Source organism: Bufo bufo, chromosome 7 (genome assembly GCF_905171765.1).
Source record: "Bufo bufo chromosome 7, aBufBuf1.1, whole genome shotgun sequence".
Lineage (NCBI taxonomy): Eukaryota > Metazoa > Chordata > Amphibia > Anura > Bufonidae > Bufo > Bufo bufo.
Genome location: NC_053395.1, coordinates 199,634,539 through 199,652,236, shown reverse-complemented (window position 1 = coordinate 199,652,236; position 17,698 = coordinate 199,634,539). Strand labels below are relative to the sequence as shown.

The window sequence follows — 17,698 nt, the reverse complement described above, 5'->3', positions numbered from 1 at the left end:
TTGTCCTATAACTGCAGGGATCTGGGGCAGGCCGGTGACTTTATTTTACTGGGATATCGATGTATCTATGTACTGTGCCATCTCTACCATGAATCCTTCAGGAATTGATGTAAAGGTCCCTACTGGAATCTCTCCAATGTACTGTGTTTGTTTTTTTTGTGGCTTGTCAACCAACAGGCTCCTAATGTCGATGTAAGAGCTGTTGCCTGGGGCAAAATTTTTATTGGGCCCTTGCCAGTGGCCTGGTGCCTGTTGGGTTTCACTTTATCAGTCTGGTGCCTATTGGGTTTCTTGTTCGTGGTCTAGTCCCTTTTCGGTTTCTTGATAACAGTCCGATGTCTATTGGGTTACTTGCCAGTGGTCTGGTGTCTTTGGGTCTATTGGCAGTGGTTTGGTGCCTGTTAGTTTCCATGCCAGGGACCTGTTGGGTTCCTTGCCAGTGGTCTGTTCCCTCTTGGGTTCTAACCAGTGTTCTAGTCTCTGTTGGGTTGTAGCCAGTGGTTTGGTATCTGTTCGGTTCTTCACCAGCAGTCTTGTGTCTGTTGGGTTCCACGTCAGGAGTTTGGTGCCTCCTGGTTTCCTTGCCAGCTGTCTGGTTCCTCCTGGGTTCTGTGCCAGAGGTCTGGTTCCTTTTGGGTTCCACACCAGCAGTCTGGTGCCTTTTGGGTTCTATGTCAGTGGTCTGATGCCTTTTGGGCTTGTCGCCTGTGGTCTGGTGCCTCCTGGCTTCTTTGCCATTGGTCGGTTCATGGCGTATTCTTCATCCTAGATCCAGTTCTTGCTGCATTTGTCTGTGGTCTGGCCTCTGCCAGTTTCGTTGCTAGTGATCTGGTTCTTTCGGGGAGCTCACCAGTAGAGTGATGGGTCTTTGTTGAAATAATGTATACAAAGAGATACCCCAAAATCCAAAAAGCTGTAATGTGTATATGGCTACTGTCATGTGTCCTCTTTCCCATTCTACATTTATAATGCCTTTAGTGTAAATTGGACTGGGAGTCTCTGCGGTAACCGTCTAGTTTATTTGAGATAACTAATCTGAGATGAGCAAGTTTTCATTTGATTTTAAAAGCCAATTATCACCTCTATATTTCTTTTACCTTATCAGTAATTATTGCTGGAAGTGAAGATATTAAAATGTGTAGAAGCAAATAACCGCCGCTTGGACCCCTGAGAGCATGGCCGCGAAACATTCCTACAGCTACGTTTATGGCTCCTGAAACAAGACCCCTCTTTTTCTTTTTTTTTCTTGAACAGGTCACTGAAATATGTCTGACCCTTCATAAATGCAGGTTCCCTACCCCTTTGTAATATTGTAGACCCATGCTCTGTCTGCCCCTAAAGCCCATGAAACAAGGGAGCAGAACATTTGCACATAAAAATCTGTTTGCTGGTTTTGACAAAGCGAGGATATAGAGCGCCGGGGATTATCTGGCCAGACTGACTAAATTGAAGATTATGTTGGGGGATTTGGCACATGTAAGCTGTATATTAGAAGCATAAAAAAAATAAAACCGAGGAATGTACAGGAAAGGGCGAACATACAGTAATACATTGTCGAGATGCATTCTATAGTACGTGGTTATTTTGCAATTTCCATTGCTGCTCGACATTGATATACTAAGCAAGCAGAGATACGAAACCATAGAAATGATGTTCTAACTCAGGCATCCTCAAACTGCGGCCCTCCAGCTGTTGTAAAACTACAACTCCCACAATGCCCTGCTGTAAGCTGATACCTGTAGGCTGTTCGGGCATGCTGGGAGTTGTAGTTTTGCAACAGCTGGAGGGCCGCAGTTTGAGGATGCCTGTTCTAACTCATAAATTTTTGCAGTGACTCTGGAATTCCCCATATTTTCAGTCCAGCTGAGCGAAGTCATTGAAATACTTTGCCTAGGCTGCATTCACACTTCTGTATGAACAGTCCATGTCAGGACCACGTATCCTGTGGCGAAATCCCAGCCCAGATCATCAGGAGAGTGAAAGAGGTGATTGCCCAAGGGCCTTCACTACCCAGTTCTTTCCAGATACTCCCAGCAGCAAGATATGGATATGATTAAAAGTGTATGTCCCATAATAGATTTCGCCATGTTCAGTATGTGGCAGAAGAGGTAATTCTGCAGTTTTTACTAATTTTATTTTGGACTGGAGCTCTATTCTCTTGCCAGGTGGTCAGGGCATATGGGGATGGGGTTTAAGCGTCTGCCAGATACGTATAGCAACACTTATCCTGGCTTCTGGCATGGTAAGATGAGCATGCTGAAACATGTTTCTCCCGACATTATACACCAGGGGACATTTGGTCAGATTAGAGGTTAGTTAGGCCCCATGCACCCTCTGTAGATGCTTTAATATGGCTTCAGAACTGTAAAATATTGACAGATCTCATGTATTTTGTACACAGAGTTAAAGAGGTGGTCCACTCCTCTAAAGGTGACAGGCCGTTACTTTCTGATCAGCGAGGGTCCGACAACCTGCACCCCGTGTCGATCAGCTGTTCTGTAGTAGCTTATGTGCCAGAATTACCCAGCTAGGCAGTGAACGGAGGTGGTTCCTGCCTTCAGACCCTTTCACTTTTTTCACATTTTGCGATGTTGTGACCTGGTGCTAAAACAAGTTTTTCCTCCATCATTCTGCACTCCATTCTCCATAATGATGAAGTGCTAATTTATTGAAGTATTCAGACCCTTTACTCGGGACTTGAGTTGAAGCCCCTTTGGCAGTGTTTACAACCTCCAGTCTTTTTGGGGATGATGACACAAGGTTTACACACCTGGATTTGGGGATTCTTCTCTGCAGGTCCTCTCAAGCACTGTCAGGTTGGATAGGGACCATCGGTGGACAGCCATTTTCAGGTCTCTCCAGAAATATTCGATTTGGTTCAAGTCGGGGCTCTGGCTGGGCCACTCAAGGACATTCACATGTATTTGTTCCTAAGCCACTTCTGTGTTGTCCTGGCTGTGTGCTTAGGGTCATTGTTTTGTAGGAAGGTGAACCTTCAACCCAGTCTGAGGTCCAGCATACTCTGAATCATGTATTCATTAATCATATCTCTGTACTTTTATCCATTCAACTTTCCCTCCACCCCGACCAGTCTCCCTGTCCCAGCTGCTGAAAAACACCCCAACAGCATGATGCTGCTGCCACCACCATGCTGCACTGTAGCAATGGTATTGGACAGGTGATGAGCAGTACCAGGTTTTTTTTTAGATATGGCGCTTAGAATTGAGGCCAAAAGGTTCAATCTTGGTCTCATAAGACCAGAGAATCTTGTTTCTCACAGTCTGAGAGTCCTTTAGGTGCTTTCTTGCAAACTCCAGACAGGCATTCATGTATCTTTTACTGAGGAAGGGCTTCTGTCTGGCCACTCTGCCATAAAACCCAGATTGGTGGAGTGCTGCAGTGATGGCTGACCTTCTGAAAGTTTCTCCCATCTGCACACAGGTCCTTCTCCCCTGATTACTTAGTTTGGCGGGCGGACAGCTATGGGACGAGTTCTGGTTGTTCCAAACTTCCTCCATTTAAGAATTATGGATGCTACTGTGGTCTTGGGAACTTTCAGTGCAGCAGAAGTTTTTTGTCCCCTTCTCCAGATCTGTGCCTTCACACAATCCTGTCTCTGAGCTCTACATGACTTGTTTTTTGATATGCATTATCAGCTGTGAGACACAGGACTGTGTCTTTCCAAATCATGTCCAATCAATTGAATTGACCACAGGTGGACTCCAATCAAGTTATAGAAACATCCTTAAGATGTTCAAGAGTAATGGGAGGCCCCCAGAGCTACATTTTAAGAGTCATAGCAAAGGATCTGAATACTGTTTCTAAAATTCTTAAAATTCTGTTTTCACTTTCTCATTATGGGTTAGGCTACTTTCACACTTGTGTTTGGTGCGGATCCGTCATAGATCTGCACAGACGGATCTGTTCAGATAATACAAACGTCTGCCTCCGTTCAGAACTGATCCGTTTGTATTATCTGTAACATAGCCAAGACAGATCCGTCTTGAACACCATTGAAAGTCAATGGAGGACGGATCAGTTTTCTATTGTGCCAGATTGCGTCATAGAAAACGGATCCGTCCCCATTGACTTACATTGTGTGTCAGAACAAATCCGTTTGGCTCAGTTTCGTCAGACGGACACCAAAGCAGAATGGAGACGGAACGGAGGCAAACTGATGCATTCTGAGCGGATCCTTTTCCATTCAGAATGCATTAGGGCAAAGCCCTGAACGGATCTCACAAACGGAAAGCCAAAACGCCAGTTCAGTGGAGATTGATGGGGACATAATTTTTTTAATTTTTATTTAGTTTAAGGCCACAGCATAACAAAATGTGAAAAAAGTGATGTATTTTATCCTGTGTGCACAGAAGACAAAGGGATCCTTGTTTTCAGAAGAAGGCTGCTCTTCGGTGTCTTAGTCCTAAATTTGTTGTCTGTTGTCCAAATAGCTTTAACCCTAGTCCTGTCTGTTCATCCATGCCAAGCTTGAGCCATGTTCCTAGCCATAGTTTGTACACGGAGATAGATTTAATGGATGCAGCACTCAATCTTATTAAAGGGGTTGTCGTACAATTTTTTAAGAAAGGCTAAGAACGTTGTCAAAATAATAAGTCCTGCTCACCTTACTAATTCCCACGGCCCTCATACCAATAATTTCCGGGCCCTTTTTGGTCTCTACTTCCTGGTCGCTATTGACACATGGAGAAATGACCACTCACTGGAGGAGGTGGGTGACCACTCTGCTGGCCAATGTTTGCATGAGCGGATCTAGTTGACGCAGCTGCATCATGTATGGGCTGTCCAGTTTTTATAGCGCAAATAGAAATTCTGTATCATGTGTGAGAATATTTTACACTTATTTTGTCAAGGGTCTTGCCCCATAAGGAACACTATGGCAAGTGCAGAAAATGAAGCACGGTGCAGATCAGAGAGGAGTTTAACGATGAGCGAGTCATCTGGGTGTAAACAGGCGCTTATACTGTATACTTATGGCATTAGCCTGAAGGCTGCACTGACAGTCCCGCTTGTATCATGTGTGTGCGTGTAAGCAGCCACAGCCTTCATCTTATTTATTTACATTCCTGTGATGTGAGGCCGGTGGTATCGCTCCGGAGGAGTCAGATCTCAATGAGTTTCTGGAGAGTGTTTCAGTTTAGTAGTAGTTTTATCTCTAGAACGATTTCATCAGCCTTGGATGATGGGTAACACAGGCACGGCAACCCTGAGCAAAACACTTTGGCATCCGGCAGCCGCCAACCCGGCACTGTAAATTTTGATATTTTTTGCAAAAGATTGGATATTGTCTTGGTCATTCTGTTGAACAACCAGTTTCCTGACCGTTTTCTGCTTGTCCTTTTTATTTCAGCGACAATCACAAGCTCATCGGAGAATGACGACCGCAGTGGATCCAGCCTGGAATGGAGCAAAGATGGCAGCTTGAGGACAGGAGGCCACCCGGGATTAATTTATGAGCGGAGAACGGATAATTGCTCGCCGGTAGTAGAGGAGGAAACCTGTGGTGCTGGAGAAAATTTGCCAAAAACTGACCCTTTGACTGGGGAAGGCCCAGTCTCCTACATGCAGAATTCCAGCTCTTTAGTAATGCAGCGACCAAACTCTGTGGCAGGTAAGAGACTGGAAAGTGTTTGATGTTTGAGTGCAAGTCCTGATGGCCATAGGAATTGTCTCTTCAGCATCACAATAGATTTGAAGGGATTGTTCAGGTTTAGAAACAAGGGATCAGTTTTTTTCTTCTTCTCTGTAATAGCGCCTCCTTTGGCTATAGCCTGGTGTTGCAGCTCAACCTTAATTTGAGCACACAGCCCATAGGCATGGCTGGCACTATTTCTCAAATGAGCAAAAAATTCCAGATGCCCAAAAAGCTATGGAGGTCTATATTCAATGGCGATATGGCCGCTCGGGCTACCTGAATTCACATTTCATGGGCCCTATTTATTTTTGCAATCCTAAAAGTTAGAATATTGGAGATGGGATCTTTAAAAATGTAACCTAAAAAACTTGCATTGTGGGGAATATGTTTTCTACAACACGGGAAGTAAGGCAAGACGGGAAAGAATGTACAAGACTAAATGTACTAAGGACCCGTGTACGACATGCCAGTAATGAATCACAACAGGGATATTGTTGCCTGACCACGTAAACCTATCCTCGTTCACCCCACCGGTATTGCAGGGAGATCTTACTTCATTGTTTTGTGTGCTGTTATTGCGCTCATTTTGTTGGGGTCATATGTCTTCTTTGTATGTGGATAGGAATTAAATGTGATTTTTTTTTTGTTTTGTTTTTCCTCAGATACAGCGCCACTCTTGAGCACAGGCAGTGTCTTGTAGTGCAGCTGAACCCCCATCACAGTAGAGTTGAGCTGCAATATTTAGACACAGCCCATCAACAAGAGCGAGGTTTTTGTTTCTGAGGACGGGGGGGGGGGGGGGGGGGGTGAAGAAAGAATCTTCTTTGACACTTACAGTAATATGTTTATTCAGATCAGCGCTTACAAGAAAGATTTTCTGGCAAAGCAGTTTAGCAGCATAAATCCTCAAGGCCGTAGTGAGTCATCTTTCGAGCACCTGCACCTTATTAGGTGCCTTCACATAATGTTGAGGAGAACTGCTCTTCTGTACATTATATTTTTTTTTTATTAAAAGGAGAATTGGATCTTGACATGAGGGGAAGTGGAACATTTCCTTTAAAAAATGTTGGGCAACATCTTCCATCTTCTTCTGCTGAGATCCCGTACTCCTTTTGATTAAATAATATGTATGGGAGTGCAACATCTTGTGGAATACATTACTGTATTGGGCTCTTCTCCTCTTTGCTTGACCACGTTCATTAAAATTGGGAGCTTGTGCCCAGAGAAAGATTTCACTTTGTCTGGCTTCTTGAAGTGCCCAGAAGAAGAGTTTCCGGGTCTGGTGCCCTGCAGAAGGGCACACTGTGTCTGGTGCCCAGAAAAAGGGGTTCACTTTACTTGGTTCCTTGAAGAAAAGTTCCCTTTGCCCCATTGCTCAGGAGAATAGTTCACTGTGCCCAGTGCTCAGTAGAAGGGTTCACTGTGCCCAGAAGAAGGGTTTGCTGTGCCTGGTTTCCACAAGAAGGATTCACTGTGTCTAGTGCCCTGGTGGCCACAAGGAGGGTTTACTGTGCCTGGTGGCCACAAGGAGGGTTTGCTGTGCCTTGGGGCCACAAGGAGGGTTTGCTGTGCCTTGGGGCCACAAGGAGGGTTTGCTGTGCCTTGGGGCCACAAGGAGGGTTTGCTGTGCCTTGGGGCCACAAGGAGGGTTAGCTGTGCCTTGGGGCCACAAGGAGGGTTTGCTGTGCCTTGGGGCCACAAGGAGGGTTTGCTGTGCCTTGGGGCCACAAGGAGGGTTTGCTGTGCCTTGGGGCCACAAGGAGGGTTAGCTGTGCCTTGGGGCCACAAGGAGGGTTTGCTGTGCCTTGGGGCCACAAGGAGGGTTAGCTGTGCCTTGGGGCCACAAGGAGGGTTAGCTGTGCCTTGGGGCCACAAGGAGGGTTAGCTGTGCCTTGGGGCCACAAGGAGGGTTAGCTGTGCCTTGGGGCCACAAGGAGGGTTAGCTGTGCCTTGGGGCCACAAGGAGGGTTAGCTGTGCCTTGGGGCCACAAGGAGGGTTAGCTGTGCCTTGGGGCCACAAGGAGGGTTAGCTGTGCCTTGGGGCCACAAGGAGGGTTAGCTGTGCCTTGGGGCCACAAGGAGGGTTAGCTGTGCCTTGGGGCCACAAGGAGGGTTAGCTGTGCCTTGGGGCCACAAGGAGGGTTAGCTGTGCCTTGGGGCCACAAGGAGGGTTAGCTGTGCCTTGGGGCCACAAGGAGGGTTAGCTGTGCCTTGGGGCCACAAGGAGGGTTTGCTGTGCCTTGGGGCCACAAGGAGGGTTTGCTGTGCCTTGGGGCCACAAGGAGGGTTTGCTGTGCCTTGGGGCCACAAGGAGGGTTTGCTGTGCCTTGGGGCCACAAGGAGGGTTAGCTGTGCCTTGGGGCCACAAGGAGGGTTAGCTGTGCCTTGGGGCCACAAGGAGGGTTAGCTGTGCCTTGGGGCCACAAGGAGGGTTAGCTGTGCCTTGGGGCCACAAGGAGGGTTAGCTGTGCCTTGGGGCCACAAGGAGGGTTAGCTGTGCCTTGGGGCCACAAGGAGGGTTAGCTGTGCCTTGGGGCCACAAGGAGGGTTAGCTGTGCCTTGGGGCCACAAGGAGGGTTAGCTGTGCCTTGGGGCCACAAGGAGGGTTAGCTGTGCCTTGGGGCCACAAGGAGGGTTAGCTGTGCCTTGGGGCCACAAGGAGGGTTAGCTGTGCCTTGGGGCCACAAGGAGGGTTAGCTGTGCCTTGGGGCCACAAGGAGGGTTAGCTGTGCCTTGGGGCCACAAGGAGGGTTAGCTGTGCCTTGGGGCCACAAGGAGGGTTAGCTGTGCCTTGGGGCCACAAGGAGGGTTAGCTGTGCCTTGGGGCCACAAGGAGGGTTAGCTGTGCCTTGGGGCCACAAGGAGGGTTAGCTGTGCCTTGGGGCCACAAGGAGGGTTAGCTGTGCCTTGGGGCCACAAGGAGGGTTAGCTGTGCCTTGGGGCCACAAGGAGGGTTAGCTGTGCCTTGGGGCCACAAGGAGGGTTAGCTGTGCCTTGGGGCCACAAGGAGGGTTAGCTGTGCCTTGGGGCCACAAGGAGGGTTAGCTGTGCCTTGGGGCCACAAGGAGGGTTAGCTGTGCCTTGGGGCCACAAGGAGGGTTAGCTGTGCCTTGGGGCCACAAGGAGGGTTAGCTGTGCCTTGGGGCCACAAGGAGGGTTAGCTGTGCCTTGGGGCCACAAGGAGGGTTAGCTGTGCCTTGGGGCCACAAGGAGGGTTAGCTGTGCCTTGGGGCCACAAGGAGGGTTAGCTGTGCCTTGGGGCCACAAGGAGGGTTAGCTGTGCCTTGGGGCCACAAGGAGGGTTAGCTGTGCCTTGGGGCCACAAGGAGGGTTAGCTGTGCCTTGGGGCCACAAGGAGGGTTAGCTGTGCCTTGGGGCCACAAGGAGGGTTAGCTGTGCCTTGGGGCCACAAGGAGGGTTAGCTGTGCCTTGGGGCCACAAGGAGGGTTAGCTGTGCCTTGGGGCCACAAGGAGGGTTAGCTGTGCCTTGGGGCCACAAGGAGGGTTAGCTGTGCCTTGGGGCCACAAGGAGGGTTAGCTGTGCCTTGGGGCCACAAGGAGGGTTAGCTGTGCCTTGGGGCCACAAGGAGGGTTAGCTGTGCCTTGGGGCCACAAGGAGGGTTAGCTGTGCCTTGGGGCCACAAGGAGGGTTAGCTGTGCCTTGGGGCCACAAGGAGGGTTAGCTGTGCCCGGCGGCCACAAGGAGGGTTAGCTGTGCCCGGCGGCCACAAGGAGGGTTAGCTGTGCCCGGCGGCCACAAGGAGGGTTAGCTGTGCCCGGCGGCCACAAGGAGGGTTAGCTGTGCCTTGGGGCCACAAGGAGGGTTCGCTGTGCCCGGCGGCCACAAGGAGGGTTAGCTGTGCCCGGCGGCCACAAGGAGGGTTAGCTGTGCCCGGCGGCCACAAGGAGGGTTCGCAGTGCCCGGCGGCCACAAGGAGGGTTCGCAGTGCCCGGCGGCCACAAGGAGGGTTCGCTGTGCCCGGCGGCCACAAGGAGGGTTTGCTGTGCCCGGCGGCCACAAGGAGGGTTCGCTGTGCCCGGCGGCCACAAGGAGGGTTCGCTGTGCCCGGCGGCCACAAGGAGGGTTCGCAGTGCCCGGCGGCCACAAGGAGGGTTCGCTGTGCCCGGCGGCCACAAGGAGGGTTCGCTGTGCCCGGCGGCCACAAGGAGGGTTCGCTGTGCCCGGCGGCCACAAGGAGGGTTCGCAGTGCCCGGCGGCCACAAGGAGGGTTCGCAGTGCCCGGCGGCCACAAGGAGGGTTCGCTGTGCCCGGCGGCCACAAGGAGGGTTCGCTGTGCCCGGCGGCCACAAGGAGGGTTCGCTGTGCCCGGCGGCCACAAGGAGGGTTCGCAGTGCCCGGCGGCCACAAGGAGGGTTCGCTGTGCCCGGCGGCCACAAGGAGGGTTCGCTGTGCCCGGCGGCCACAAGGAGGGTTCGCTGTGCCCGGCGGCCACAAGGAGGGTTCGCTGTGCCCGGCGGCCACAAGGAGGGTTCGCAGTGCCCGGCGGCCACAAGGAGGGTTCGCTGTGCCCGGCGGCCACAAGGAGGGTTCGCTGTGCCCGGCGGCCACAAGGAGGGTTCGCTGTGCCCGGCGGCCACAAGGAGGGTTAGCTGTGCCCGGCGGCCACAAGGAGGGTTAGCTGTGCCCGGCGGCCACAAGGAGGGTTAGCTGTGCCTTGGGGCCACAAGGAGGGTTCGCTGTGCCCGGCGGCCACAAGGAGGGTTAGCTGTGCCCGGCGGCCACAAGGAGGGTTAGCTGTGCCCGGCGGCCACAAGGAGGGTTCGCAGTGCCCGGCGGCCACAAGGAGGGTTCGCAGTGCCCGGCGGCCACAAGGAGGGTTCGCTGTGCCCGGCGGCCACAAGGAGGGTTCGCTGTGCCCGGCGGCCACAAGGAGGGTTCGCTGTGCCCGGCGGCCACAAGGAGGGTTCGCTGTGCCCGGCGGCCACAAGGAGGGTTCGCAGTGCCCGGCGGCCACAAGGAGGGTTCGCTGTGCCCGGCGGCCACAAGGAGGGTTCGCTGTGCCCGGCGGCCACAAGGAGGGTTCGCTGTGCCCGGCGGCCACAAGGAGGGTTCGCAGTGCCCGGCGGCCACCAGGAGGGTTCGCAGTGCCCGGCGGCCACAAGGAGGGTTCGCTGTGCCCGGCGGCCACAAGGAGGGTTCGCTGTGCCCGGCGGCCACAAGGAGGGTTCGCTGGGCCCGGCGGCCACAAGGAGGGTTCGCAGTGCCCGGCGGCCACAAGGAGGGTTCGCTGTGCCCGGCGGCCACAAGGAGGGTTCGCTGTGCCCGGCGGCCACAAGGAGGGTTCGCTGTGCCCGGCGGCCACAAGGAGGGTTCGCTGTGCCCGGCGGCCACAAGGAGGGTTCGCTGTGCCCGGCGGCCACAAGCTTCTTCAGGTTGATATGAGAGAATGCATTCTACAAGGAATTGGCATTTCACGCCGTCTTCGTTCTGAAATGTAATGACAGGAGGGGTTGAGGGAGGATATTGAGACACGGAAATTGTCTTATTGCCCAGTTTTTTTATTTTAACACTGCTGTGCGGCTGCAAGACGTGCACATTCTGAATGTACTAATTGTCCCGCATTCCTCCAGGATGAGCCAACATTACTGGGATTCAGTGTCTCTCCGGGGAGGGGATGATGAGAACTGAGTAGGTGTGTGTCAGCCGCTGTTTGTTTTCTCTGCCTTACTTGCTGACAGATTAAACAGCAAATCTTGACACCCCGGTGCTGGGCGGCCTGTAGAAAGAGATGATTGAGGGGTTCAGGTTCGGGGGTGGTGGAGAAAGGATGAGGCGGCTTCCTCTAGTGTTGAGTCATGTGTCAACAGATTAAGTTGATGGGCCTGATAAGCGCTACCTGCATTAGGTTGTATTCACATTTGCTGGAACCATTCGGATCTTTAAAAATTCAATTCCTGTATGTACCCCCTTGACATTAGTTGGGACAAACGTAATTCTAAGGCCTATTGCACACGACCGTATGGCTTTTTCAGTGTTTTGCGATCCGTTTTAAACGGATCCGTTGTTCCGTTTTTTGTTTCCGTTGTGTTTCCGTTTCCGTTCCGTTTTTCCGTTCCGTTTTTCCGTATGGCAAATACAGTATACAGTTATTTCATAGAAAAAATTGGGCTGGGCATAACATTTTCAATAGATGGATCCGCAAAAAACGGAACGGATACGGAAGACATACGGATGCACTTCCGTATGCATTCCGTTTTTTTGCGGACCCATAGACTTTAATGGAGCCACGGAACGTGATTTGCGGCCAAATATAGGACATGTTCTATGTTAAAACGGAACGGAAAAACGGAAAAACGGAAACGGAATGCATACGGAGTACATTCCGTTTTTTTTGCGGACCCATTGAAATCAATGGCTCCGTATACGGACCGTATAAGGACCGCAAAAAACGGCCAGTAAACGGGAAAAAAAAACGGCCGTGTGAAAGAGGCCTAAGCAAGAGTTTGCCTGCTGGTTTCATACTTAAAAAAATTAAGCTCTGACCATTAATCAGGACATTCACTTTAGGCTCTTTAGCATTACATTTTTTACAGTTTTTCATGTGTAAGACTACATTATATTTGTCCCAGCTATAGAAACATCCCGTATTCCTGAATCTCAGCTAGTGCATCAGCAGTCTGGTCCCTAACGGGTTGTTCTGTATTTTGTTAGTAGCTACGGTATATGTAGAGTTTTTTATGAGGTGTTTTTTGCTATATGATTAGTATTTCTGGTATACACCTGTGCATTTTAAAGCACCATAGGAATGTATAAGAATGTCTTGGACACAACGCTAATTTCCATAGACAGATGAGATAACGATAGCTTAAGCTGACATCAATTTTATTTCAGTTCTGCCCTGAAGATATGCAAGCCCTGGGAAAGTTTTTATGTGAAATAGCACATGCTTACAGCAGTTGTCTCACTTCACTGGGAAGATTTTAGCACATGTAGTGAAGTTTTATGTACCGAAACTGAACTTTTTCTACGAGTCTTCCCATGTCTGGCAGCGCATGGATGTTCTGCAATCGCCCATAATTTGGTCATTGTTGGTTTTAGTCCACCTAACATAGGCCATGACTAACCTCATTGCCTTCCCGGTTTCCTAGGAGGTATGGATTATTGTCTCACTGATAGTTGTGGACGCATCTAAAAACTGCTGGAGTCAAGTAGTTTTATCGAGAGCCACGTTTTCTTACTCTGAAACAACCTTGCAGTCAACCAAAGTTGGATTGACAGACTTCAGTTGTTTTGGTCAGTTGTTGAACAGAAAGCCTGGATTACATTTGACAGGTGATATTCTAGACTAACCGTATCTGTAGGTCACAACGATGCTGTCTTTGCCTGAGCATATGGTTCACGGGTCAATATTTAGTCATCTGGTTGACTGATCATTTAATGCTGTCAGTGTTTGGAAATCTTTATTCCACTAAGAGTTTTAAAGCATTTATATTCCTCCCACTCCTGAGCGGAATTTCACGTATCCTTCCACTATGGGTCTATTCAGAAGGTTAATGGTGACTGGTTGACATCTTACCATGATGCAACATCTAGGTAACCTGGGTCAACAACCAGGAGAAAGTCAAGTAGCCGACAGCTGTTCTGTCTCAAAGCCCTCAGCATTCTGTAAAAGGCTGGCTTCATACTTTATTTGTGATGTATGTTTAGCGTGCATGCCCAGTATACACGCTAAACATGCCATAGGGTTATATTAGCCTGATGGAGGCCAAAAAACTGTGTCTATTTGGCCTCCATCTGGACAGATTATACCAACATACCAAAAAAAAGTTATGGAATAGCATAGTATAAATATATGGTAGTGCCTGCGCTGTCGCTATATAATTGTCTCTATATGCGCTAAGGCAGATAGAGCCGCTGCTGGGTACCTGGAAGGATATCTGCTGCTCCGATCCAAAAAAATATATACAAAGATAAACAAACTAATGTTTGGTACCAGCGCTGGAATAGCATAGTAGACTGAGGTACACTATCCCATGCAATGGTACACTGTACACAAAACAGTATTTTTTTTTTCTACAGTGGGACCAGGCTGCAAGGAGTTTACAAAATGTAATTGTGGATTGAGCTGAAGGAGTTGTTCCAGTTGTGTCTATCTTGTTGGGGCATTGAGAGGGCATTGCTTACATTATGCAGAATAATCTGACTGTAATATCATTGGAATCCTGGCAGGGGCACACGCTCCTCATTACTGGGGGACTTCGAAACATTTATCCCTCGAAATAAACAGAACACATGAAGCATACTTTTATGGACATGTGTTTGCCTTTGTGAACCGCGACCAAGATCACAGGGTAGATGAGGTCGATGTCAACTTGATAAATATCTGTGGATTGTGCATGGTTCAAACAGACGTAATGCAGTAATAAACAGTATATTCTGTAGACTGAGGATAGAAATAACACCGCTTATGATATGCCGTCCGTGAGAACAGTGGATAAGTGATGGAAGATAATGGGTTTATCTAGCCCGTGGAGACCACCCACCCTCACACTACAGAGAGGAATAGAATTGCAGGACATGCTGGGCTCTGGATGTAGACTGCATAAAGTGGCTTTAAATAGTTTTCCCTTCTCTCCACCCAAAACCAAAATCATGGTTTTGGTTGAAATTGTTTGACTATTATAAAATTGCGAAATATTACTCACTTTCTCCACATCCTCCGGTTTTTCTTCTTCGTCTTGGCCCATGGTGACATTTTATTATTTTATTTTTTTTCCATAGATTCTAGTAAAGTTAGTAATCTGGTCAGGACAACCTTACGTTCTTCTTTTTTTTTTTTTTTTTTTTTTCTTTAAATCTATAAAAATGTATCATTGTCAGTAGAGATGAGAAAAGTTTTTCGAAAAATTCAATTTGTCAGATTTGCAGAAGTTCATCAAGAAATTCGATTAGTTCTGAATTCATTTGTCATGAATCGCTGTAAATCAGATATACCGAGGCCACTCTGCCTAATCATATTCTTCCCACTTGGTGGCCCAATCTCAGTGTGAAGGCTTCAAAGTTAACCCTTTCCTGACCACCGACAGTAAATTTATGTCGGAGGCTGGTCACTTAAAAATGGCACCCGCGGGCATGTGCAGTAGGTGCCGTGGCCACCTGGTTTCTGCTAGTTTAAAGAGCAGACACACGGCACTGATGCCAGTCGTGGACTTTTAACCCTTCAGATGCCGTGGTCATCCGGGTGTGCTTCGGCTCCCCCTGGCAGTGATCGGGGAAGCCTGAGCATGTAAGCAACAGCCCCTGTCCTCCTATGTGATGGTACCAGAGATGGTACACAGCATTTAAGCTGGAAAACCTTCCTCAAAGCAATAGAATTGAGGGATTCACAACAGGGGTGACCATAATCCCATGTGGATCCCTCCATAAGGTCCGGTATCCCTCCCTTCTATGAACCTAATGGTATTTCGCTTTTTAAAATTATTAGGGTTAAAACCAGATACTGAACATGGTGGATGGATCAAACATGGCCACTGGATTAATGCAGCAACGCTGTCCCTAGCGCATGAGCGATTGCCACATCTCTCCCTATGCTCAGCTCACAGGACAATGGCAGAGACCGCACGGGATGAGGGTTTTATAGGGCTGGAATAGCGTATTAGACTATGCTAATCCATCCCAAGGAGTCCATTAAAAAACAAACTATATGTTAAACATGTACCGTATTTTTCGCCCTCTAATACACACCTGCCCATAAGCGGCACCTAGGTTTTAGAGTAGGAAAATAAATATTTTTCATTAGACCTCAGATCACAGCCCCAATCAGATCCCCAGTGTTAAATAATATCGGAGCCCCAATCAGATCCCCAGTGTTAAATAAGAGCAGAGCCCCAATGTGAATGACCCCCATTCAGACCACCATGATCAGAGCAGACACCAAATAAATCAACTTACCTCTCCCGGTCCAGACGCCGCCACTCCTAACCTCCAACATTCTTCCTGCTATGCTGTGCTTTGACCTGGTGTCGCACGGCCTAAGGTGACAGAGCGCTGATGTCCTGCAGGAGAAGACCAGTAAGCGCTGAGTACAGAGCCTGGGAGCACTGCATTCACTGCTCCCCAGTCCTCCTGTACGGAAGCTCTCATTAGTATTCACCCCATAAGACGCCCTGACATTCTCCCTCCACTTTAGGGGGAAAAAGTGCGTCTTATAGGGTGAATTTTTTAAATTTAATTTATTTGCTGTTTTTGTTAAACATGGTAGCCTATGGGTTACGGATTCCACTGTATTGCATCTGTCACCAGCATCCATTGAACCTGTATGTCATGAGCTTTTCTCAGTGCACTATATCATTTAATGGATGCCATTATGGCCTATAAGTAATGGATTCCGCTGCTAGGCATCCATGACAGCCTCTGTTTACCACGTATGTTGGGAAGTGTACCTGGTGTATATGTTAAATGAAGACAAATATAAAGGTGATATGAACAGGGCCTTAGCCTGTGCTTGTTTTCTTCTTTGCTATTAGCCTTGTTCCCGCCATGGTGCTCTGTTTACTTGCATAATACATGAATGATATCTTAATAGGATACCTTCTATATAAATATTTAGTGCTTTAGTTAGCTTTTATTCATTAAATTATAATTTATGGGCTGTGTTTAAATTTTTTCTCCATTTTGTCATGACTTTCCGCAGTTCTGAATATCAGAAAAAAAAACAAAAAAAACTTTTTGCTAATTTTCTTTGTCCAGCTACGAGTTGCACAAAACTGGAAGACTTGAGTTATTTAGACGCCCAGAGAAATGCACCACTGCGGACGTCAATTCGGATGCCCTGGCATAACCCAGCAGGGACCCGCGTACAGCAGGAAATCAAAGGTCAGTTTTATATATATGCACCCTTATGTATGTGTTAGGTTCAGCCATGACTTCTCATATCTATCTATCTATCTATCTATCTATCTATCTATCTATCTATCTATCTTTCTATCTATCTATCTATCTATCTATCTATCTATCCACACACAACAAAGCACCTAAGACCACTCTCATCCATGCAGTGTTCCACCGGTGGCTGGTGGCATGTGAATAGCGCAGTAACTATATTTTGACTTCAGTTTTATGGCACAAATCTTCAACTGAATCCTTCTGCTCAGAGGTGTTCCTCTAAGGAAACCTTGTTAGGAAAGCAACTCAACTTGGCAATTGAAACTAGGTTAGTTTTCGCACATCCATGCCTTTCTCGCACTTGACTGCTCTTGGCAGTCTCGGCATAATTTGGCACTTTGCATCGGTTCCCCCCGTAGTCTGCTTTCTAAACGTTGTGTCATTTGCTGGAGTTTGATCGTATTGCCTCATTTTAATTTAACACTTAACTGCTCCACACTACATTTACCCGTTGCTCTTTCTGGGGTTTTGTGTGGTCCGTGAAGGGTTACCATTTCCTTCCCTGAATTTTCTTTTTATCCTCTCTTTCAGCTCGCTTTGTCCCCTACAAGCCACAGGACATTCTGCTGAAGCCGCTGTTGTTCGAGGTGCCAAGTATAACAACAGACTCAGTGTTTATTGGAAGGGGCTGGCTCTTTCAGGAGATAGAGGAAAAGTTGAGTTGCTCAGAGCTGCCGGAGAACCGGGGAGTCGTGATTGCTGGCAGTGTCGGATTTGGAAAGACGGCAATAATTTCTAAGTTGGTGGCGCTCAGCTGTCATGGAACTCGTATGAGGCAGATTGCATCAAATAGCCCTTGTTCGTCTCCCAAAGGTTCGTTAGCTGAAACAGACTAGTTTTGTAATGATCTAACTTGACACATTTACAATTCTTTAAAAAGGGGCCTTTCCTTAAAGGGGCTGTACACTTTTGTCCATTTACAGAGTGCATCTCCGTTAGATCAAACTGATTTCTTCTGCCACAAGGGCAAAAATGGGCAATCAATTTGATGAACAGGACAATTATCAGGGATAAATGTTCACATGAACACTCGTTCCCGATAATTGCCTTGTGTAAAGGTACTGCCGATCAGCTGCCAGATAAGCTTATTCGTTGGGTGATCGCAACTTCCATGCAGCTAAAATCCTTGTTCATCGATG

General features: G+C 48.5%; 1 protein-coding gene across 10 annotated transcripts in view; it reads left to right on the top strand.

The window, feature by feature from the left end:
• The window catches only part of TANC1 (tetratricopeptide repeat, ankyrin repeat and coiled-coil containing 1), a 196,508-nt gene that overhangs the window by 116,759 nt on the left and 62,051 nt on the right, over positions 1 to 17,698 (top strand). For all 10 annotated transcript variants that reach the window (XM_040441668.1, XM_040441665.1, XM_040441662.1 and 7 more), the window contains 3 exons: positions 5,369 to 5,629; positions 16,365 to 16,490; positions 17,091 to 17,372. In XM_040441668.1, the coding sequence (XP_040297602.1) occupies positions 5,369 to 5,629; positions 16,365 to 16,490; positions 17,091 to 17,372 (669 nt within the window). The remainder of the gene's footprint in view (positions 1 to 5,368; positions 5,630 to 16,364; positions 16,491 to 17,090; positions 17,373 to 17,698) is intronic.